General features: G+C 39.2%; 1 protein-coding gene across 2 annotated transcripts in view; it reads right to left on the bottom strand.

Annotated features, from left to right (window-relative positions):
- Window positions 1-24,359, bottom strand: part of UNC5D (unc-5 netrin receptor D) — a 541,726-nt gene that overhangs the window by 221,711 nt on the left and 295,656 nt on the right. For both annotated transcript variants that reach the window (XM_054508603.2, XM_045879822.2), the window contains exon 2: window positions 5,249-5,467. In XM_054508603.2, coding sequence (XP_054364578.1) covers window positions 5,249-5,467 — 219 coding nt within the window. The remainder of the gene's footprint in view (window positions 1-5,248; window positions 5,468-24,359) is intronic.

Here is a 24,359-nt window from a genome sequence, read left to right on the forward strand (position 1 = left end):
TTATTTGAACTCTTAGATGACGGGGCCAAATTACCAGAAAGACCAAAGTCAGTTTGCAGCCTTTAACAACTGCAAGGACTTATTGCTTCCAATTTGGAAATACAAAAGATTCTGTGTCTCCTCCAAACACTCCCAGGTCTTATGCATTTCCCATTAGTACTCTGAAGGAAAAAAACGTTAAGCAATAAGAATATAAAAATTCTCTGGGAGTGCTGAAATAGAGAATATGTTGGCCGAAGATACATAAGCAGTTACGACCAACTTCCTAAAAGAACACAGACAATTCTCTATCTCTGCTCAAATGTGGTCCTGCTGTCCTTGGCCTCTTGGCATCCTTCCCTCCTACTGGACTGGCAGGAGTTATTTTGCAGACCCAATCCAAAGCCATTAAGTCAAGCCCTGTGCTTGAGCTTGGCATTGAAGAACCCAAGGGAGGTAATGCATCTATTTTTCAATACCGGAGGCCATTTTGTTTCCAGCCTTAATTGCACTTATGTATTGGTTTGGCGTACACCATCTCCACTCATCTTGCTCCATTTTCCACTATTCCTCTATTAATATAGACCTTAGGAAACATAATTGCAGTGTGCAGTAGACAGAGATTTTCATTATGTACAGAAGAAAACTGTTTAGGGAGAGACACATTTTTTTTTCCTATTGATTCAATCAAAATGACTTGGAAGAAAAGGTTGGGCTGATTAAATTCTTTTCAAAAAGGTAGCTGCTAAAATTTAAATTCTTTCTCAACAAAAAATTGGTATATAATCTCTTCTGGTTTTGTCAGTTATGAATTTTTGTTCTTCCCAGTTCCTTTGAAATTTGTGACTTTTATTGGTCTTTTTTGTTCTTTTTCCTTTTTTTTTTTTTTTTTTAAGTGGAGAGGGGAGACTTTTACATGGAAACAGAGAATGTAATCAGCGCTGCTATCTGCAAGACATGGAGTTGCCTAGCAATGCTAGGGGAATTAAAAGGGGGAAGCAATAGCAAAACAGAACATTGCAAAATTACAAGAGGGCACAGTGTTAAATTGGCTTGCACTACTTATCAAGAGGTCTTTCTATGAGAATGGATATAGGATTTCCTAGGAGTGGTATAAAAAAATATCTGGCCATTTTTCAGTGTTCTTCCTAGCTTTCATTTGGAGTTTACCCAATGGAATTCTGCCATTTTGAGTTCATTACTGGACAAAATCTAAGCCAGAAACATCTGACAATAAAACACAGAGCCTCACTGAGCCACTGGTACTTGAGTCCTTTCCAGTTGGACTAATTGAATATAAGATATATAAGCCTTTCATATTCTCCCATTGTTTTACAGGCTTTTGCCCACATGGCAAATGCTGTTCCCTTTGTTGTCCTCTCCCAGATTTCAGAGACTTCCTTTGAAGTTTTCACACCAAGATAAATGGGGCTGCTTTGTTTGTGACTCAGTCTCTCCCAACACAAGGAGTATACAAGATCCCAACCCTGGGAGCACAAAAGCAGAAACTTTGGTGACACCAAGATTTGATTTGTCTTCCTCCTTTGCCTTGATTATGCCAAATCCTTTTTTTTTTTTTTAAGAAGGATACTATACCTGTAATATATATCTCTGTCTTCAGTTGCTATAAACTCTTGCCTAACAGTGCCAGAAACATGACCTAGAATAAAGGATTAGCCCTCACAGAAATGGCAGAAATGATGAGGGATAAAGAAATCCCAATGGAATAGCTATGGGATTATACACTTGGGAAACAGAAATATGAAACAGGCTCAGGATGGAAAATGAGGAGCCATGTGCTGAAACACATCCTTACATCAGTAAGGGAATTTGTCAATATTCTGACTAGGAAGGAGAACAGGAAACCATATGTAAAGTAGAGAGTAGAGATCTGGGTTCTATTTTGTTTTTCTTTAAGATTTTATTTTTAGGGGTGCCTGGGTGGCTCAGATGGTTAAGCATCTGCCTTCAGCTCAGGTCATGATCTCCAGGTCCTGGGATCGAGCCCCAGGTCAGGCTCCCAGCTCAGTGGGGGATCCTGCTTCTCCCTCTCCCTCTGTCTCTCCCCAATTGTGCTCTTTCTGTCTCTGTCTCCACCTCTCTCAAATGAATAAAATCTTTAAAAAAATAAGATTTTATTTTTAAGTAATCTCTACACCCAATGTGGGACTCAAACTCAACCCCAAGATTAAGAGTTGCACACTCTACCAACTGAGCCAGCCAGGTGCCCCAGGATATCTGGGTTCTAGAAGTAGCTATGCCATAAACTAGTTGTAGCTCTTGGAATTTAAGATTTTTATTGTGTAAAACAGGCCTGTTAGGTTATCACTAAGGTCCCTTCCAGTTCTGACATTTAAATTCCACAATTCTGAGCATGTTTTGGTCTGAAGAACATCTCGAAAACAGGCACTTTTTTTTTTTCCCTTCCTCATACCAGTTCCAAACTGCAACAGGGAATTGTGATAAGATTTTAGGTGTTTCTTTACCTTCTGAAGTTATGCATCCATAATGCAATCCCAAATGAGTTCAGAACTGTATAATGTTTAGCACTATTTATATAGGTTTAGTTCTTTGCGTTCTTCTTTATCGATTCCCAGGAAGAAACAGAGTATTGCCCAAAGATCTTTTTGAAACAAGTTTCACTTTTTTGCTTTGGAAGAGAGCATACTCTTTTCTGCTTGCTTCCTTGCTGGCAGCTGATATTCCTCCTCCTGACTCCTAAAGAAGTAGCGCTCTGGATCCATTTCCTTTTCATATTACCCATTCTCTCTTGACAACTCCTTTGTCTTCATGGCTTCATCCTTTCCTGATGACTACCAAACTGACTCTTCTATCTTGGAGCTCTACAAACTCCAGATCTACACCTCTTCCTTATATCCCATAAATATTTCAAATTCAGCTTGTCCAATGATCTCAGCCTTCTCTCCTTGCTGATATAATTACTTACATCAATAGCATCCCCCTTCTGCTTCTGTTGGGATTGTTATTCCTCCATATTCTCCATTCATTTATTCATTCATTCATTCCGTCAGCTATTCAGTCTGATTTGTTAAAGTGCTTCTCATACCAGAAATGTAGTTCTTATTTTTGTGGCCACCACTCTAGAGGCAGACCTTTCCTTCCCTCAACTGAAATATAAAGTCTCCTAACTCATCCATTCTCATTTCTTCTTACCTTCCCAAACACTTGCACCAGATTCGCTCCTTGAAGCAGAGCTCCAGACACTGCATTCCCATATGTCAATATAATCAATCCCCACTACCACCAAGATTCATAAAATTAAGTAAGGAACCCCTCACTTCCTATTTGAGGCCTTTTGAGCCCTTGATTGAACTGAATTTGCCAGTTTCCACATCCATTTTCTATTTCAACCAAATCAAACTTCCTGCTGAACAGATATTAAGCTTTCTTTCATTTGCTAATGTTGACCTCCAAGCCAGAGAGATCCCTCTCTCTCTCCCATTTAGTGTAGCATCAATTAATAAATTAATTCAGTTACTTAATTTGAATTAAGTAGTCATAGACGTCCCTTTCAAATGCTATGGATTCCACACTTTTCCTGATAATCCTAATTGGGCATAATCTTTTTTTTTTTTAATCCTCCATAGGATAAGTGCACTTATGGGTATACTGGACTTCTACCTATCAATAGGTGTAAAGTCCTAGAGATCGCTGTTTGCATCTTACCATTCTTTGAACACTCTGCAAGGCCTTTAGCATTGAGTAGCAGTGGCATATAGTTAATAAATTAAGCTGATTTGAAACTTCCAAATTATACTCAGGCTTTTTGACATATTTGAACTCTGTTATCTAGACAGTGAATGGGGACTAATAAGAACAATGATCTAGGGTGAGAGCACACTGGTTTTAGGGTGAAGCTAAATTTTCAGTTAGTCTGAAGAGCCAAAGTTCAAAAGCATATACTGTTTCTGTTACACACTAAAATTTAACAAGTTATAAATTCTGCAGGTTTTTTTTTTAAATCTATTTATTATTTGAGAGAGAGAGAGAGAGTGCGCGCACACACAAGCAGGGGGAAGAGCAGAGGGAGAAGAAGCAGACTGCTTGCTGAGCTTGGGTCTCAATTCCATGACCCTGAGATCATGACCTGAGCCAAAATCAAGAGCCAGATGCTTAACCTGACTGAGCCACACAGGCACCCCTAAATTTTGCAAGTTTTAAGTCAAATGATCTTGCTTTCAGATCAGGACAAATCCGTGGTTTACTTAATGTCTCTGAGTCTCAATTTCCTAATCTATAAGAAGGTAATGATAGTGTCATTTATCCCAGAGGACTGTTGGAAGGACAGTGAGATAGGAAGGTCTATAAGGTCTGTTAAATGCTTAGATGAGACCTGGTACATAGTAAGTGCTCAATAAACACTAACCAATATGGTCATTATTCTCATCATCCCCCACTCATAGACCAAATCAGCCATATTAATAAAGATGGTCCCTAAATTCTTTCATACTGGAGATCCTATTCAAATTTGACAATCAAATTTGGGCTCTGCCATTACACAGTAATCAAAAGAACTTAAAGGAGACTCAGAAACCACCGACCACGGAGAATGACGTATACAAGAATAAGATCTAGGAGGAAAGACTAAATAAACTGAAATTATATTGCTTAAAGAGGTGCTCAGTGGAAGATTTGCCTTCCAAAATATTTAGAATGGAGAAAATGAAAGCAGTGACTTGTAGGTTTTATTTCCAGTAAGAATATTAACTTCCATACAAAATTGGATGCTGAAGTTATATAGAGCAGGGAGATAAAAATGCCCCTTTACCCTCCTAGAATAGGCTAGCAAAGGAGCTGTAGAGTCATTTAAACATATGATAAGAAACAGGGCAGAGGACCATAGGGGAAGGGAGTGAAAACTGAATGGGAAGTCATCAGACAGGGAGGAAAACCATGAGAGACTCTTAACTCTAGGAAACAAACTGAGGGTTGCTGGAGGGGAGGTGGGTGGGGGATAGGGTAACTGGTGATGGGCATTAAGGAAGGCACGTGATGGGAAGAGCACTGGGTGTTATACAAAACTGATGAGTTGTTGAACACTACATCTGAAACTAATGATGTACTACACGTTGGCTAATTGAATTTAAATTAAAAAAAATAAGCATACGATAGCACCTAATATTCCTGGATGATGTTATTATGACCTCATTCAAATAAATCACTGGTGGGTGGCTCACAAAGTTTTTCCCAGCCATACGACAATGTGAGGATACCAGGGGAGGATATAAGAATGGCTTCACATTCTTACCTGAACTCTCATCCAGACTCTCTTCGGAGACATGCTCATTTTGATGGACCCACTCGCCATTACATTTAAAGAATATCTGCATGGCTGGCCTTGCTTTGCACCTCAGTGCAATGGGGTTGCTCTTGATGATATAAGCATCATCTGGCTCCTCTATGAAATGAGGCAACGTCCCAGGAGCTGAGGGGATGGACTCAGGAAGGGCTTCGCCATTGTCAGTTCCTGCAAAATCAAAGAGGCCATGAGAACACTGCCTACATCAACAGCACATGCATCAGGATGCAAAGCGTAACCCACACCAGCTCTAAGAATCTGTGCTGAAAAATACTGCATCCTATCGATACAACCTATGCAGATGAATTCTCTTCTAGAGGCTGAACTAGTATAATATGGTACTTCTAGCTGGACACACCTTCAGGGTCATGAGACAAGGGAAAATAATAAATAGGAGACATCCTCAAACCACACTTTTGAGTCTGCAGGTCTTTGCTGAAAGAACAGAGACAACATCTGGGGGATGAGAGGATGAACTTAAGATTCAGTTTGGTGAGTGGTTACCTCAAGGGGTTCAATGAGGCCCCGAACTGCCTCAAAACTTTGAAATAATGGTGGAAATAGCTTTTGTTCTGCCATAACTGAGTGTGGATAATGACCATGTTGTTGGAGGGTACTTAGTCTTAAGACATGTGAAAAAAATTCCAAATCGTCTGCCTTCTCTACCTCTGAAACTGGAGGCTGGCTAATATTCTACCTTAGAAAGAGTTTTCTCCAAAACCTACCAACTTACTGAACCTTCTAAAAGGAATGTACATTTGTTCCACTGGCCCACAGCTCTATTCTCTGCCCCCAACATTCCCCTCGATATACTGCGAATCTCACTTCCAAGGTGACAAACTAAAACGAATCCCTAAAATAGCCGTGAGCTTTTACTTTGGGACCTATATTTATGTTTCTTCAAAGATAAAAAATGGACATGATTCTCCCCTAAATTTAAGGAACTGATGAGTAGAGAGAAGCAAAATAAAAAGGGAAAAGCAGAAGCCAAGATTTTGCTTCATTACCTCTTCACTACACTTAGCAAGGACTTAAGTCCTGGGAAACTACGGCAAAGTCAAGGGGAGCAAGGTCTGAACACTAAGCACTGTGGAAATGACCAGAAGGAACAAGTGTGCCTTCCATGGCCACTCCAAAGAACGAACAAAGAAAGCAAGAATTTCACAGTACTGAGATCAACTATGCCCTGAAAAGGATTATTCATATTCAAAGCAAACCAATCTCCAGGAGGAAGCTGGGAAAGGAACCTAGCGAAAGCCCTGGAAGAACAACCCAGTTCATCCGGCGCAAGCCTAGGTGACAGACAGGATGCGTCCTGTGATTTCACCTGGTTCTCTGTGCCCCTTCAGTGTCATTCAGAACAAACAACTGAGCCTCTTACTATTCACACTTAAGCCAATCAGCTATATCAAGTAAGCACCGTCAAAGGTAAACCTAAGCCACAATATTAGGGGGTAATATTTTAAGACTTGGGGCATTCTCAAATGCAAATCAAGAGGGAGGGACTAGGGCACAAGAGGTATGGTTGCCTCTAATTCTAGGAAATAAAAGGAAGTGAGTTATGAAAAACATGCCTTGCCAGTGGGAACACACGAGCACCACTCGTGCCCCCACAATGAATTAAACAAGAGTTTGAATCTCCAAACTAGTTTTTTCCACTAAATACATCAACATAAGGGGGGAAATCTCACACAACAAAGAGTTTAAAATACTATAGCTTCAGGAGCGCCTGTGTGGCTCAATCATAAGGCGTCTGCCTTCAGCTCAGGTCATGATCCCAGGGTCCTGGGATCGAGTCCCACATCGGGCTCCCTGCTCTGCGAGAAGCCTGCTTCTCCCTCTCCCACTCCCCCTGCTTGTGTTCCCTCTCTCGCTGTGTCTCTCTCTGTCAAATAAATAAATAAAATCTTTAAAAAAAAAGATACTATAAGCTTTAAAATGCATTTGTAATAGAAAAGTCAGCTCATACATAACTGGATGTACCAAAAATTCATCAGAAAGCAAATGCCCTAAATAGCAAGAGAATAAACAATTTATGTCATAAAAGTACCAACACAGTCACTCAGAAAATAAAACGTGTATATGCCATATGGAATAAGAAGGGTTTCAGGACAGAATCTCTAGAGGGTTTTTTTTTTAAATGTTTTAAATTACATTTACAATGGACTTCATAAAATAGATCATATATTAATTCATTTTGTTACTGACTGCTCATGCCAATTTTCATCTTCAATAAATACTAAGTCCCCTCAGGCTTTTGTAAATCCATGCATTAGAGGAAATGACAAAGGTATTAAAAGATTTTATATGGACATCAAACAGCTCACACTCCCATCACAGGCTTGAGTTCTGTCCAAAGTAATTCACTGCTGCAGAAAAGGGTCACCTGATAAAGAATATCCAAACCATAAGGCGGTAGCCTGAATGAATAGCCACAGACATACATTCCGAAGGATGAATTTTGCTTAACTAGTAACAATGCAGCAATGTCCAAAGTAACTACTAAAACAGGGGCAAGGAGCATCATAACTAACCCTAAATAAATAGTAAGGCCACATTTATTCAGAATCAATAAAATGACAAAGGCATTAGATCACAAATCAAGTTTAAACCATCCAATTCACAAAACAGAGATCTAAAAGCAATTAGGCTACTCTCCTGCTATTTTAATAAATACCCTTTAAATAAAGTAACAAGTTCAGCTTTCACCTGAAACAGAGCAGAAGAGTGGAATAGAAAAGTAGGGGGGGGGGGGGCGCCTGGGTGGCTCAGTTGGTTAAGCGACTGCCTTCAGCTCAGGTCATGATCCTGGAGTCCCGGGATCGAGTCCCGCATCGGGCTCCCTGCTGGGCGGGGAGTCTCCTTCTCCCTCTGACCCTCCCCCGTCTCATGTTCTCTCTCTCTATCTCATTCTCTCTCTCAAATAAATAAAAATCTTTAGGAAAAAAAAGAAAAAGAAAAGTAGGTGGGTAAGTGTCCTGACTATCTCAAGGACCTCCATTAAGAATCAGTCAATCCTCTGTTGAAGCACAGACCTGTACCTCTGAAACAAATAATACATTATATGTTTAAAAAAAAAAGAAGAAGAAAGAAGAAGAAGAAGAAGAAGATAGCAGGAAGGGAAGAATGAAGGGGGGGAAATCGGAGGGGGAGATGAACCGTGAGAGATGATGGACTCTGAGAACAAAGTGAGGGTTCTAGAGGGGAGGGGGGTGGGGGGGTGGGTTAGCCCGGTGATGGGTATTAAAGAGGGCACGTACTGGGCGCCTGGGTGGCTCAGTTGGTTAAGCGACTGCCTTCGGCTCAGGTCATGATCCCGGAGTCCTGGGATCGAGTCCCACATCGGGCTCCTGGCTCGGCAGGGAGCCTGCTTCTCCCTCTGACCCTCTCCCCTCTCATGCTGTTTCTCTGTCTCTCTCTCTTTCTCTCAAATAAATAAATAAAATATTAAAAAAAAAAAAAAAAGAGGGCACGTACTGAATGGAGCACTGGGTGTTATACGCAGACAATGAATCATGGAACACTACATCAAAAACTAAAGATGTAATGCATGGTGATTAACATAACATAATAAAAAAATAAATAGATCCTTATCAGGAAAAAAAAAAGAATCAGTCAATCCTAATGCTCAGAGGAGGTGCTGGGGGAGAGGCAAATTGTAACATTACATCTTAATTATTACTGAAGACATGTCAGAGTCATATATGTATACAAAAAGGGCCAGGATCCATGAAAACAAGGAACAAAGGAAAAAATCAATTTATCAAGGGTGGCAGTGGGAAGGTGAGATCATAGGTATATTTGCATACATATTACCATTTATTTGTATCCTTCCAACAAAGAAATGAAATAAGTGATTTTTTTGTTTGCTTGTTTTGGTTTGATTTTTGTTTTTTGTTGTTTTTGTTTGTTTTGTTTTTTGTTTTGTATAGTGAAGTGTTGGGAGTGGTATTTACCTAACACTGTTCCCCTAGTCCCACTTCCCCTCCCCTAGGTTTCACCATGGGCTCAGGATCAAGTTCGCATTACAATAATGCCCTGCCCTTCAGATGGCTTTGGTGCTGCAAGAAGGCTGGGTTCTCCCTACAGGCTGACCTCCAGGATGATACCCCTTCCTTACCCCACAAGGCTGGGAGTCACCTACCTCCATTTTGCCCCAAGGAGGCCCGCTGGGCTCAACCCCACCTTCTGGCTTAGAACGTAATTGCTCAGGAAATTCTCAGGGGATTCATCAAAGCAAAAGGGATGTGACTGAAAGAAAGGAAGTGACTTGAGTACTTTTCAGGGGCTTAGAATTTGCCAACAAATCCTCTTCTTTGGAGGTGTTGGGGGTGGAGGGCAATTTACTTTAATAAATGGTTTTATGGAAGCCTGCCTGAATACTTCTGGGCTTCAGGGTAAATGTACCTACTGACCTCAATACATCTGCCCCTGCTTTCTAATTCAAAGAAAAGTTTTAAACCTGGTGTGATGAATGCTGGCAACTATATGACCCAGTCAACTGCCTTTTCCCATACTTGCTTTTACAATAGAGGCTGGAGAAGTCATGGACTCAGTTTACTCTTTTGCAGGCAGGAACAGTCACGTGACAGCCATCTAGCCAATGAGTCATAAGCAGAGATTCCTGAGAAAGCTTTCATTTTCCTGATAAAGGAAACAGGTCTGGTAGGTTCTGTCCCTTCTCCCTTTTGTCCCTGCCTTAACTAGGGAAGATCAAGAGGAAAAAAAGTCCCAGAGGAGCAGACAACACAGAGGCTGAAATAACACCACAGAGCATCTACCTCCAGACAATTTTTTTTAAATCTTTACTTATTTAAGCTACTAACACTCAGATTTTCTGTTGTTTCTGAAGAAGATATTCCTCACTGATACAACTAGATCTTCCTTCTTCAACAAAGCCAGGGCTCCAAGCTTTATTTTATTAAATTCAATGCTCTCAGTGTCACTGATTTTGGACAGCTAAAAACCAAGGAAACTAGGATATCACACAGTAAAGTAAGAGCAGCTAGGTATTGAATGATTACAGATTATGGTGACACACCTTCTGTGTGGATTAAGTCACTTAAGCTCCGTATCAACTCTCTGTGGTGGGCACAGTATCCTGTTTGCATTTGAGGAAATGCTTCGATTCTGTGCCTTGTCTAAGGTGATCCAGCTAGTCAATGGGGCTCAGAATTTGAAAGAACTCTGACTCCAATCACCTCACAATTCCATTTTAGTTCAGATGAATGGACCCTTCGAAGTCTGGTGCAGTAATTTAGTGAGTGCCTTATGGCAGTAGCATGCAGTTCATAAAACCAAAAAAAGATATAAAATGATACATTACCTGTGTGGTACCTCACAGCCTACAATTAAGTATAATATTCATCTTAAAGATCACTCACACAGTTACCCCATTAGTTGGACTGTGATTTCAGGTATATTATGGGCACATCCTAGACAAGGTCTTGAGAAAATATTCTTGAGAGAAGAACACAGAAAGTACTCAACTAATTATGATCAAATGACTAGGTATCTTCACTAAAGTTAGAAAACAACGAAGTTGAAGAATACGTGTTTGAAAATAGGTATCTTCACTAAAGTTAGAAAACAACGAAGTTCGGGCGCCTGGGTAGCTCAGTTGGTTAAGCGACTGCCTTCAGCTCAGGTCATGATCCTGGAGTCCCGGGATTGAGTCCTGCATTGGGCTCCCTGCTCGGCGGGGAGTCTGATTCTCCCTCTGACCCTCTCCCCCCCATGCTCTCTATCTCATTCTCTCTCTCAAAATAAATAAATAAAATCTTTAAAAAAAAAAAAGAAAGAAAACAACGAAGTTGAAGAATATGTGTTTGAAAATAAAATGAGAAAGCTTTTTCAATATTTCATTTGGAAATTGTTTCATCTCTGAGCAGGAATATTTAACTACTGAAACTCCAATTAAAAATAACAAGGAGTAGGGGTGCCTGGGTGGTGCAGTCCCTTAAGCATCAGACTCCTGGTTTCAGCTCAGGTCATGACCTCAGGGTCCTGAGATTGAACCCCATGTTGGGCCCCACACTCAGCGGTAAGTCTGCTTAAACTTCTTCTCCCTTGGCCCCTGCCCCTGTGCTCAGGCACACACCCTTGTTCTCTCTCTAAAAATAACGAAATAGGGGTGCCTGGGTGGCTCAGTCATTAAGCGTCTGCCTTCGGCTCAGGTCATGATCCCAGGGTCCTGGGATCGAGTCCCACATCGGGCTCCCTGCTCGGCAGGAAGCCTGCTTCTCCCTCGCCCACTCCTCCCTGCTTGTGTTCCCTCTCTCGCTGTATCTCTCTCTGTCAAATAAATAAATAAAATCTTTAAAAAAATAAAATAAAAATAAAAATAATGAAATAAATCTTAAAAAAAATAGCAAGGAGTATTACAGGAAACAGTGAACCTCAGAAAGAAAGAGACTGGCATCAGGGCAATGCCATTCTATCATGTTTAACCATGCAAAACTGCCACTATTCCACTGGTTGATCTGTTAAGTCTGTAACAGGATTGGGCACACTGGAGGCCAGAGTCATTCCAAAGTGGGATTCATAAGACCCTGGGCTATCGGCAAAATATGTTGGCATTGCACAGCGTTAGAGTACAAATGGAGTTGAGCTTTAACAGGTTTTGAGAAATCCCAAATTATTTTCACACTTTTTACCCACAAGAGTACTTTGAAACACATTTCTTCTTTTTATTTTCCTTTTTTTTTTTTAAAGATTTTTTATTTATTTATTTGACAGAGTGAGAGACAGCGAGAGAGGGAATATAAGCGGGGGGAGTGGGAGAGAGAGAAGCAGGCTTCCCCCTGAGCAGAGAGCCCGATGCAGGGCTTGATGCCAGACCCTGGGATCATGACCCGAGCCAAAGGCAGATGCTTAACAATTGAGCCACCCAGGAGCCCCTTATTTTCCTCTTCTATCTCCAAAGTATGCTTGTACTCTCACTGGAACAAAACATTCCTATTTGTTTCAATGTCCAACCAATAATTCTGCCATTAATCAAAGACTAAATCTGGCAAGAGTGAAGAACTTTAGAAACAAATAATCTGACTTAAACTCTGGGTTACCTCTGTGAACTTTGGTGAGTAACTTAACTACGAGGTTCCAATTTTCTCATTCATAAAAATGAGCAACTGAAATTTATTAGTCAGCGGTTTGTGACATTAAAGTGAGATAATATATATAAAAGATACACAGTAAATGCCCAAATGTTACATAAATACAGTATGCCACCACTTCCACTGCCTGGATAAAGAACAGCAAACAAAAGAAAGATATTTATAATTATGATCTCTAGGACTTCCATTCCCAAGCTTATTATCCTAATATTTGTATTTCAATTTTGTGATTACGACTCTTATTTTCAACCCAGAGCCCTCATGATATGGAATTGTTGCTTGTAATGTGTTTTTACTATTTACTACCCATATGTATGTTAGTATAATTTTGTTAGGTCAAAACCCAGGAACACATGCTGTGAAGCATTTATTTATTCAATAAACACGTAGCAAATGCTTATACCATACACCAGGCACATGGTCATCCTGCAAAGCAGTAGGATGATATACAATGGATTTCCTGCTGGCCAGATCCCAAAACCATTGCCTTTAATAGGCAAGCAGTTATTAACCATAGGAGATTTTACAGTATTCCAGAGCCCCTCTCTCTGTCATATTTAAATGAGCAAGGCACCTTAGAAATAGCTCTTTAAAATCCACTCAGTGTCTGTAAGCATACTCGTCCACGGCAATATGCAAGTCGGAGCAGAAAGCCATAGGAGGGAAACCAAGTTACATAATCTAACACAGCACAAAAGAGCTGGGTTCTTTGCTTTTGTTTACAGAAATGTGGCTTGTCTCCATATGGTTATTTAATTAGATAGGGAATGCACTGCACCCACTGAATGCAGAACAACAATCGGAATCTTACATAGCAAATATTTAATGCAATTTATGAAACACAGACTCTTTCCCTACGCCTCAATAAGTTTTCTTTTTTTTTTTAACTCAAACTATTCTGCCTTCTTCCCAACCTCTCATAAAAATGGAAATGTTTTATATATCACTGCATTTGCATAGTTCACTTCACCTGTGTCGATCTTCTATCTCATCAACCTAGGATATTATTCCATTGAGCAGATCTTAAATTTTGCAGAGTGGAAGATAGTAAACAATGCTTACAACACAGTCAAAGAAATATGAAGGGTCACTCTTTGTTCCTCAAACAAGAAACCTTAGATTTCAGTAGAGCTTATGAAAGGACATTCACTATTCTCCAAATTATCATAATTTATGTTCATATGTTCATTTTTTTAATTGACGTACATGTGCATGCCTACTAAGGTTAGTCAATGTACTCTGTATTGGAGATTCAAAGTTCACTAAGACATAGTTAATTTACTCAAGGAGCTCACACACTAAATTAGAGACAAAAAATATAGAACAACGATAAACATGCCAACAGTATATTGGAACTATACACAAAATGTCATAGGAGCACTGTGGAAAGAGCCAGCCTGACTTTCCTTGGGAGCGTTCATGGCAAACATCACAAGGAAGAAAACATTTCAGCACAATTTGGACACAGGAATTGAAGGGGGGGAACAAATGGGAGAAGGCATTCCAACCTAAGTCATGGCATGTGCCATCACGGAATACAAGTTGAAAACAGGGAGATATAAATAGATCTTCATCAGAACTCACATTTTAGAGTTTACTTTAACATTTATACTAAATCATTGGCCCTACTTGGCTCCAACATCCCTGTTTCTAAGAATTTTTAAAAGATTTTATTTATTTGAGAGACAGAGAGAGAGGATAAGAAAGAATGAGCAGGGAGAGGGAAAAGCAGACTCCCCGCTGAGTGGGGAGCCCAACGCGGGTCTTGATCCCAGGACCCTGGGATCATGACCTGAGCCGAAGGCAGATGCTTAACCGACTGAGCCACCCAGGCATTCCCCCAACATCCCTGTTTTTATGTGCCTTTGACTAAGAGCTTTCTGAGATGTAGATACAAAGAAACTACCAAACTACAAAGAGATAGCATTCTTGGTTTAACAAAACGGGTCCCAAAGCCAGGTTAAAGTAATTCTTTGTGTATGCTTTTCATGAGGGAGAAACCATGTTTGTTCTGATACATGGGATGGAGTTATTCTTTAAGCCATACCAACACAAGTGGCCTATCTCCCAAGGCCACAGGGAAAGTTCTTTTTGTTTTTAAAATGAACACCATTTTGGTTCTCCCTTGACTTATACACAAAACAGACTTCTGACATTGAGTCTAAGTCAGAGATTTCACACTATTTCTGATGGCAGGCCTTGTTCCTGAACAGAAACAAGCAACATACAACCAGATTTAGCACAAGACCCTTGTTCCCACGATAACAGTTTCTCCAATGGGACTCCGATATAAGAGGCCAAATTTAGTCCAATGGTTCTCTACCTGTGATGAGATTATTAAGGATTTAAATTTTTATTGTTTTGCTTTCACTATATTTTCAAAATATGTTCCAAAAATAAACATAATATATAACTATATACTTATATATACATATATATAGTGTGTGTATATTTATATACATATACATAAACAATTATCTGTTGAGTAAAGGAATATAAAAGGCTCCGTAAATGATGGCAACTTCTAGACTTTACTTCATGGTGTCTAACTTCTACTTATTAAAATTCACAAATCAGACAAAAACTAACAAATATATCCCTAGGAAAAAATGTAAAGGATTAGATTATAAGATTTATAAAAATTATTCATTCTAAAGTATAAAAAAAAAGTAATATTTTGCTGAAAATAGTAGATAAGATGAAGCTTAGAAATTGTTTCTTAATTTTTTCCCCCAACAATGGATACATTTGTCTATGAATATGTACCACTGACTAGTTTTCAAATTCTTCTGAAAACCTAGTGGGATTTGGGAAAGGTTTTGCTTTTCAAAGTGTTATCGCTTTTCATTTGTAACTGACAGTTTTCGAGAGTGAGGCCATTCATAGTTATGGAAAAATGGTTGTTTTAATGCAACACTGAATGACAGAAAACCAAACAATCAAACACTATTCTCATATTTTTCATTCTTGGAAAATTACCTTTCAGGAAGAGCTTCATGTTTTATGTTCTGCACACGAATACAGCAGGGACTTTCAATCTTTTTATGACAAAAAGAAGAAACAAAAGGTGGGAAACAAAAGCATAAGGAACAAACACTAAATTCCCTTTGAAATAAACACACTTCCATTACATGTCGGTCACATTTTAAAAACTCAGATCGTGACCCATAAATCGCACAGCTCAAAATTTTAATATGGGCAAATTTGACTGCAACATGGTTTGATACATTTTTTGTAGGTGATCTGGACTCAAGCAAAACAGAGTGGGAGTTCATCTTAGATAAAATCTGGGCCAACTCTTATCTCAGGCCCTCAGAGGTTAAACAACTTGTCAAAGAGCTCCAAGGAGCAAACTTCGGTTGAAATCTCTGTTGACACAATAATATTTTCCCCATTCTGCTTTCATTTGGACAGGAGACAAAAGACTGAATATACGACTAAGTCTTGTGTTATCATCTACTGAGAAATTATATGCAGAAAACAACCTTGTAAAATCTCTCTTAGGATGACCTTGTAACTTGCAAACATTCTAGTAAAATCAAATACAACAAAAAATATAATCTTTAACTTTTATGATGTTTTCTACTGAAAATTATGTCTTATGAAACACTAGAGAAAAAGACAAATAATACATATATTCTTGAACACATTGTTGTCCATTGTCACCAAATTCCCAAAGATTATTACTATTCATAATTCAGTATATCTCATTCCTGTATCTTTCTTTATCAGATGTATATTGAATATTTGGGTTTTCTGTGCATATTTGTGAGATGTTATTTCATATTGTCATGGTATTACTTTTCATTAACCAGATTCTTAATGATTGAGAGTAGATGTCAATTTTGATCTTGCCATTGTCTTACTATTTAACAGGTATTTCCAGACTTTATTTTATATCGATATTATAATGCTCCACTTACTTATATTCTGATTAGACTCAAATATGCATCTTCAACTCATTTCTGTCTCTGGACATTCAAATCTATATAAGAAATTGCCTCAAGATATATTCACATAAATGTCCCCATAGACCCCTCAAAAAAAATGTTTTTAAAGATTTATTTGAGAGAGAAAGAAAGAAAGAGAACATGCAAGTGGGAGAATGGGCAGAGGAAGAGAACCTCAAGCAGACTCTCTTCTGAGGGCAGAGCAGGACAGAGGGCTTGATCCCAGGACCCTGAGATCGTGACCTGAGCTGAAACCAAGAGTCAACACCCAACGGACTGAGCCCCCCAGGTACCCATAGAACCCTCAAACTTTTTATGCCTAAAGCACAGCTTAGAATTACTTGGACCCTTAGATCTGTTCTTTGGCCTAAGTTCCCCAAATTAAAGAGTAACCTTAGCAGTTACTGAGTTCTCCAAGTTCCCCAGGGCTGGGCATCACCTACTTTCTTCTGCTCGGACCCCATATCCAATTTATCACTAAGCCCTACTGGTTCTATCTCCTAAATATCTTTGTAGTTCAGTAACTGCTTTTCATCCCTATTCCTACTACCCTGCCCCTAGTCATCGCCACTATTCTGAATGACTACCACTGGTCCAGGCTTCATCGTCATTCTTGCTCGCCCTCCTTCACACTGAATCATTTCACCAACAGGAGGCTCCAGGGACTGTCAATTCGTTCGGGGGTCCAACACTTAACCTGGGATCTGCCTGCGCCACGCTTTTTCTTCTGCCTACGTTACTAATTCCTCCTTGTTTGGCTTATAGCCTGTTCTCATCTTTCAGGCTTTATTTAGTTGACATGTCATATGTAAAGCCCTACTGAAACAACAAAAATTCCAGGATACATTCCTTCTTTGTCCTTCCATAATACTTTGTACTACTACATAATTATTTATGTATACCAACGTACCTTCCTTTAGACTGTAGGTTAAATGAAGGCAAAGGACAAGCATATCTAAATAAAGAGTTCAATGAAGCCATGATGAAATGCTGTGACCACTCTCTGTAACAAATATGTATTAAGTACATATGTGTGACTAAATTTATTTTCAGAAAAACTCTGCAAATTGACATAGCCACCAGCATTATAGGACTTTACCAATTTTCCTCACCCTCACCAGCAGTAAACATTTGGTGATATTTGTTAATTGATGGATAAAATGAATATTGTTTCACATATACTTCTTGGTTACCAGCCAAGTTGAATATTAAAACATGTTTATCAACTGTTTTCATTTACTCTTTTACAAATTTCAAGCTCATAGTTTCTACCATTTCGATTTTGTTTTACACTTTTAAGAAAAATATAGCTACAGAAGCTCTAAAAATAAGTACAAACATAACTTAAATGCATAGATTCCATTATTTCCATATCAAGTGCTTAATCATACCAATTATACCCTAATTTTACGGTATTTCTTCCAATCCATCAAATCCTTCATTCATCACCAGTTTGGACTTACACAAATCAAAAAATCAGTTCCACTATTCCAAAAGCAACAGAATTTTGACTAAAATGGTTAGCTCTAGACAAAAAAGGTCTTATGCAGGGAAGAACTTACATTTTAAAAAAAATCAATATTTTATGAGGAGGATTAATAAAGAAAAGTAAGAGGAATAAGATTTGTCTTCCATTTCTTAATGAGATGACCTTCTTTGCACAACAAAGTCCTTCTTCTGGAAATCACATAGGATGTTGATATGAGGATGAAGTTTTGATGCTCATATGAAATCCTTTAATTCCTTTGTTATTTTTCCTAATACACAGATTTAGTTGATCCTGCTGAGATGCGGTATTTAGTAAAGACTGACAATAAACTACATGGCACTAGTGACCAGCAATAGAAGCTGTGCCCTGATTCGATCTGACAGTCATCTGACTGGGAGGTGGAGAGTGTACATTTGAGGGGGCTTAATTTCCTTATCCTCCTTAGAGAGGATGTCAGACACTGTCAGAGACAGATTTATTCCAAGTTGTATTAGAAACACAAAACACTGTTCCTCCTGATATCTTTCATCAAGAGGCAGCTTGATACAAGGGAACAAATGGGGGCTTGGAGTTAGAGCTTGATTCAAATCCAGGCTCTCTTACAATTAGTTATAATATCTTGGGTAAGATATCTAACCTACTTTGTCCTCCAAATTCTTCCACATAGAAAAAGAATATTGTAGTATTATAGTACTATAGTACTACAAAACTGTTGTATACCTTCAAGTAGGCAAGTGTAAATTGACCAGGTTATTATATGGCATATAATAAGCACTCACTATATAATAGAAATTATTATTAGCATATTAATTATTGAATGGAAATTAAGGGATAGATGGATGGGCGAAGGATGAATGTAGATTTCCATCTGTAGATTATTTCATTTGTGAGAAAAAATGGCTACGTCAAGAACCCCCAGGACTGAGCACTTCAAAAAATACCTAAAAATTTTACATACTTGTTCCTTACAAAGTCAAGGGGAGCAGATAACATAACATAATAAAAAATTATTAAAAAAAAAAGAATACATGACCTGAAAATATGCTATGTTGGCATATGGATTGTTTGAAGGTAAGACAATCAAGGCCAATAGACTCAAGAAGAGCTTTTTACTTCTTCCTTAACTGTCTAAAACTATTTAGATAGAGTCTGGACCAGGAAGAGAGCTAATGCCAGAGATAGCTTTTTATATCACAAAGACTGATTCCTAGGACATGGCAAACATTTGTTTATCAAGCATTTGCTTATCTTCCTATGAATTATCTTCCTCTCCTTTGAAGTCCCACAGCCTCACCTCTTCTCCTTAGCTCAGGATGACATACAGGCCTCAACTGCCTGACTGGGAGCCTCATCTCTTTGGGGTTCCCCTATGCAGGAAATTAATTTGTTTTCTCCTGTTAACCTGTCGTATACCAATTTAATTATTAGTCCAGGCAAGGAACTTAGAAGAAAGAAGGAAAAAGTGTTCTTCCCCTGCAGATATGGTGCCCCAATATAGAACCCTCCACTCACTGGAACTGCTCCCTCTGGAGCTTCTGTGGTTGAGAGATCCCAGGACCTTTAACAGAAGCTGGCAGAAGGTAAAAATTCTTACCACGTCAGTTTCCCAGATCTCTGGCTGTGGGATCTGGTGGAAATGAAAGTGGTGAAAGTCCTTTTCTTTCTTTCTTTTTTTTTTTCCAAATTCAGATTAGCAGGAGAAAACATTAGTGTGAACTAGTTCCTTGGGTATAGCAACTCCGGTAAAAATCTATTAAGAGTACTCTTGTTTTCAGACTGAGGGTTCTAGAGGGGAGGCGGGGGGGGATGGGTTAGCCTGGTGATGGGTATTAAAGAGGGCACGTTCTGCACGTAGCACTGGGTCATGTGCAGTCATATACGCAAACAAAAGACAGTGATGGAACACTACATCAAAAACTAATGATGTAATGTATGATGATTAACATAACATAATAAAAAAAAAAAAGAGTACTCTTGTTTTCTATCAATCCTTTTCCTCCAAGAGATGGCCATTGTTTTCCTCTATCTTAGTCTTTTGTGTCATTGTCTTAAGAGACAAAACCATAGGCTAGAACACAGGGAGAGGTCCTATCAGCCTGTGTTTCCAACCGGCCACACAGACTGGTGAGTTCAAGGTTCTCACCAGATCGGTGTCTGTTTAGACAAATTTGCTGTGGGTCTCCTATGTAAAAACCAGATGAGGTTTCCCTACATCTTGTTTTACATCTTGAGAGTCTGGTTTTGTGACCAGTGAGAATATTTTCTCAGGTCCCTACCCACTGGAAGGGGGAAGTACAGGTGCGTATGGTGTGGCCAGTTGAATACTCTGATATTCTGAAATGCAAAGTCACAAGAGCACTTTCTTTGTCCAGCCATGCCAGCTCTCAGGGAAATCTGTCTTAAGGCAGCCAATAAGTGGCCTTTGTCATCTAAACCTTGGCTGTCTTGTTAGTGCTGGAAAAGTCCCATTCCAGCAGCACCTGCCTGGTGTCACAGAGCAGTGGGTCTATGACTGGAGGCATCTCATGATCCCATGGGAGACCACAGACACTGTTTCCACTACACCTTTCTTACCAACAAAGACAACAAAGATCTTTGCTTTCTTAGGCTGACTTAGGGAGAGAACTTTCTGGATCTTATGAGGGCCACACCGTTTGCACTTTCCTCTGGACTACCTATTGCATCCTTGGTTAAGCCATAAAAAGGCTTACTGGTTTGAGTAGCTATTAAGAATACTAGATCCTACCCATCAATAGATCCTACCCATCAATAGATTGATTGACTTAGGAAACTTAGGAAAACTATATTTGAAAAAAAAAAAAAAATAGAAAGCTCTCATCATAACGCAATTGTCTTACTGGTTCCTATGGAAAGACCATAGAAAAAGTAGAGATTTCCTTAATAAGATGAAAGAACAGAAATCAGAACAAAAACTAAAGTCCACAACCAACATAAATTTCCCTTTTTAAGACCTGGCCTGACTGCTTCCCCAAATTCCTTTACCTCCCCAAAGGTTTCCCCCACCTTCCCAGAAAATGAGGTAAACACTCAGCCACCTATTTTAGCTTCCCTTTTCTGACAAGATTTACAGAGCACTCCAGCCTCTTCTCTAGGCCCCAAATGGAGAAGTTACTCATATAAATGCAGAAGGCCAGGAAGCAAATTTATGAGAAGCATCTGGGATAAACAATAAGGCTCTTTTTGCTGGGCTCTGTAATCAGGCTGTATGAGCTGCAGGGCTTCCTAAGCAATGTCTTTTGTGGATATATCGTGGACCTCCACTCAAAGAACTTGTGTCCCCTGATCAACAGCACATCTAAATTACAGAGCCCTTTACCCCTACTTTTAGATCCTACCAGTTTTAAAGGGGAACTGAAAAGATTAATGGCCATTCACAAGCCCACTCACAGGGAATATATTTGGCTGCTAAGGGGTGTTCTTAACAACCATGATAATCCTGTAGTTATCACACAAGCCAGCTCCCCAACCCCCATATAAAATCTCCCTCACAGAGGCAACAGTAGTCCAGAAAATCTCCAGGCCCTCCTGCACATGACCAGGAAATGGTTCAGCTGGAGGCTGATATTCAGGGACTGACAGAAACATAAATAGAGGCTTCTCCCCCTCAGGTGAATTGATCAAAGGTTAAATTGGGCACTCAAAAAGCAGGGGAACATCCAAACGCCTTTGCTGAACACTTTGTACAGTCTTTTCAAAGGCATACTGCTCTAAACCCTGAAGCTCCAGAACACAAGTCTTGTAATTTACGTATTAATACACAGTATTCTTCCCTGATAAAAAGACAAAATCAAAATAGTGTGCTTGGGTGGGCTACTCAAACTCTTTAATAATAGTGTTCTTATAGTGGAAAAAAAACTACCTAATTCTTTGAACATAGCTTGCAGGAAGGTAGACCAAGGGGGAAAAAAAACCAAAACCCCAAAAACAAAACAAAAAGAAGAATTAGAATAATTCCTGGGTGGTTCAGTCATTATGTAGACTTCTGCCTTCGGCTCAGGTCATGATCTCAGGGTCCTGGGATACAGCCCTTCATGGGGTTCCCTGCTCAGCGGGAGGCCTGCTTCTCCCTCTCCCACTCCCCCTGCTTGTGTTCCCTCTCTCACTGTCTCTCTCTGTCAAATAAATAAAAATAAAAAAATCTTAAAAAAAAAAGAATTAGAATAAATAGTTCTTGATTTACGACTTGAATCTTTAGAGATACAAAATCGTAACTCTAAGAGCAACTCCAAGTCAACTCACCTTTTCCTATTTGCCTTCAGACATTTGAAGATACCATAAAAATAATCGGGACATTGAAAGTACAATTGTCGTGCACTTAAGAAAAAGGAGAAATTACCGCAGATTTCTGATAGACAAACACACTCCAAAAATCCTAGGAGAAAGCTTACGTTTTTATTTGTCCCTTGAAGATGTAAATCTTACCATGTCTTTGAAGAGCAAACACCCCAGGAGGAAGGAAAACTATACTGTAAGACTAAAAATAAGGGAGATGTAAAAGCTCCTTTGCACAATCTGGTCCACAGTCATCATAATATCACTTGTCAAGGACAAAGACAAATCTTAAAAGACTTCTCCACAAATATTAGTAAAAAACTAGAACCATCTAAGTGGGTAACATTATCTTGTTCCATCTGCCAGAGACACCAGGATTCATAAACTAGTGAGTTTTGGATTGCACCTGATTTATAGCTAAAATTTTAAGAATGAAGCTATGGAGTCCCTGTGTCTGCCTTTTTATATTTATGGATATAGGATATATACATATGTATGTATGTATATACACACACACATTTTTCTACCTCTGGATGTTATTGTCAAAATTTGTAAAGAAGTCTATTTAATGGGCTTACAGACAAATGAGTGTTTATCAAATTAAGTATTTCTAAATCTCAGAAATATAATGGAAGTGAACTCAAATGTTTATCAAGTTCACATGCTCTCATATAATTCTTTGGTAAAAGTTAGTTTAATTTTGTTGGTTTAATTTTAGAGTTATCAGCATTAAGTATAATACTTACATTCTACCTGTGTTTACTAAAAGTCAACTGAACTCAAGCTATCTCTGTTACATACTTTGTCAGCAAGAAAGATAACTTAAGACGATGGCTAACTGCTTTAATGTCTCATGAAATCTTCATAAGCAATCTAAAAATGGTTGCTAAAAAAAGTGTATTAAATAGAAATAGGAGGAGACTTTTTGGGTAATCATTTCAACAATGACTACTGTTCTATGGTATATCTACCTAAAAATAGCTAAATTTCTTGGACTTCCACTGGTAAGAGTTGTGCCAGGTTAAGTGATGGCATTTCATTGACTATCTAGGTCATTTCCAAATACAATGAAATACAGAAATATTGGTTACTGAACATAGGTTTATCCACTTTTGGCTTATTACAGAGAAACTAAAGATACTTGCATCTGCCAGTATACATGTCTGGTGCCACATACAAAAGAAACTGTACTATAAGAAAATGTATGCTTCTAAGATATGAAATATATTCACAAACTTGACAATTTTTTTAAAGATTTTATTTATTTGTCAGAGAGAGCGAGCACAAGTAGGGGAAGCAGCAAGCAGAGGGAGAAGCAGGCTCCCCACTAAGCAAGGAGCCGGATGTGGGGCTCCATCCCTGGACCCCGGGATCATGACCCGAGCTTTAGGCAGATGCTTAACAGCCTGAGGCACCCAGCATCCCCAAATTTGCCAATTTAAAGAATGCTGGTATGACCAACAGTTCACAAGGGCTTACTTAGTTTTCACTAGAAATTAAGGCTTCTAAGGGTTAAGAATTCTAATATATATATGGGCGCCTGGGTTGGCTCAGTTGGTTAAGCTTCTGCCTTAGGCTCAGGTCATGACTCTAGGGTCCTGGGATGGAGCCCTGCGTTAGGATCCCCACTCAATGAGGAGTCTGCTTCTCCTTCTACCCCTCTTCTTCCCCCGCCCCTCCCCCTGCTTCTGCTCACTTGTTCTCTCTCAAATAAAACCTTTTTTTAAAAAAGAATTCTAGGGCGCCTGGGTGGCTCAGTTGGTTAAGCGACTGCCTTCGGCTCAGGTCATGATCCTGGAGTCCCTGGATCGAGTCCCGCATCAGGCTCCCTGCTCAGCAGGGAGTCTGCTTCTCCCTCTGACCCTCCCCCCTCTCATGTGCTCTCTCTCATTCTCTCTCTCAAATAAATAAATAAAATCTTTAAAAAAAAAAAAAAAAAAAGAATTCTAATATATAATTAAAGCTAGTAGAAATGAGGTGGCAAAAAACTCTGTATGCAAGGAAAATTTGATTTTTTTGTTGTTAGAAAAGGTATGAGGTACAGAGATGCTTTTTTTTTTTAGAAAAATGAAAGTGATTTTGCCTAAATGGCTGTTTCAGAATGGGAAGAAGGAAAATGAAGGACCAGCTATGGCCAAAGAAAGTCGACCAGAGAGAGAGAGAGAGGAAAAAAAAGGAAACCTTGTATGGTCAAGTTGGCTAAAAATTGAATT

The sequence above is a fragment of the Mirounga angustirostris genome, unplaced genomic scaffold, assembly GCF_029215605.1.
Source record: "Mirounga angustirostris isolate CCGP_5_RB_7025 unplaced genomic scaffold, mMirAng1.0.hap1 SCAF_2, whole genome shotgun sequence".
NCBI classification, from domain to species: domain Eukaryota; kingdom Metazoa; phylum Chordata; class Mammalia; order Carnivora; family Phocidae; genus Mirounga; species Mirounga angustirostris.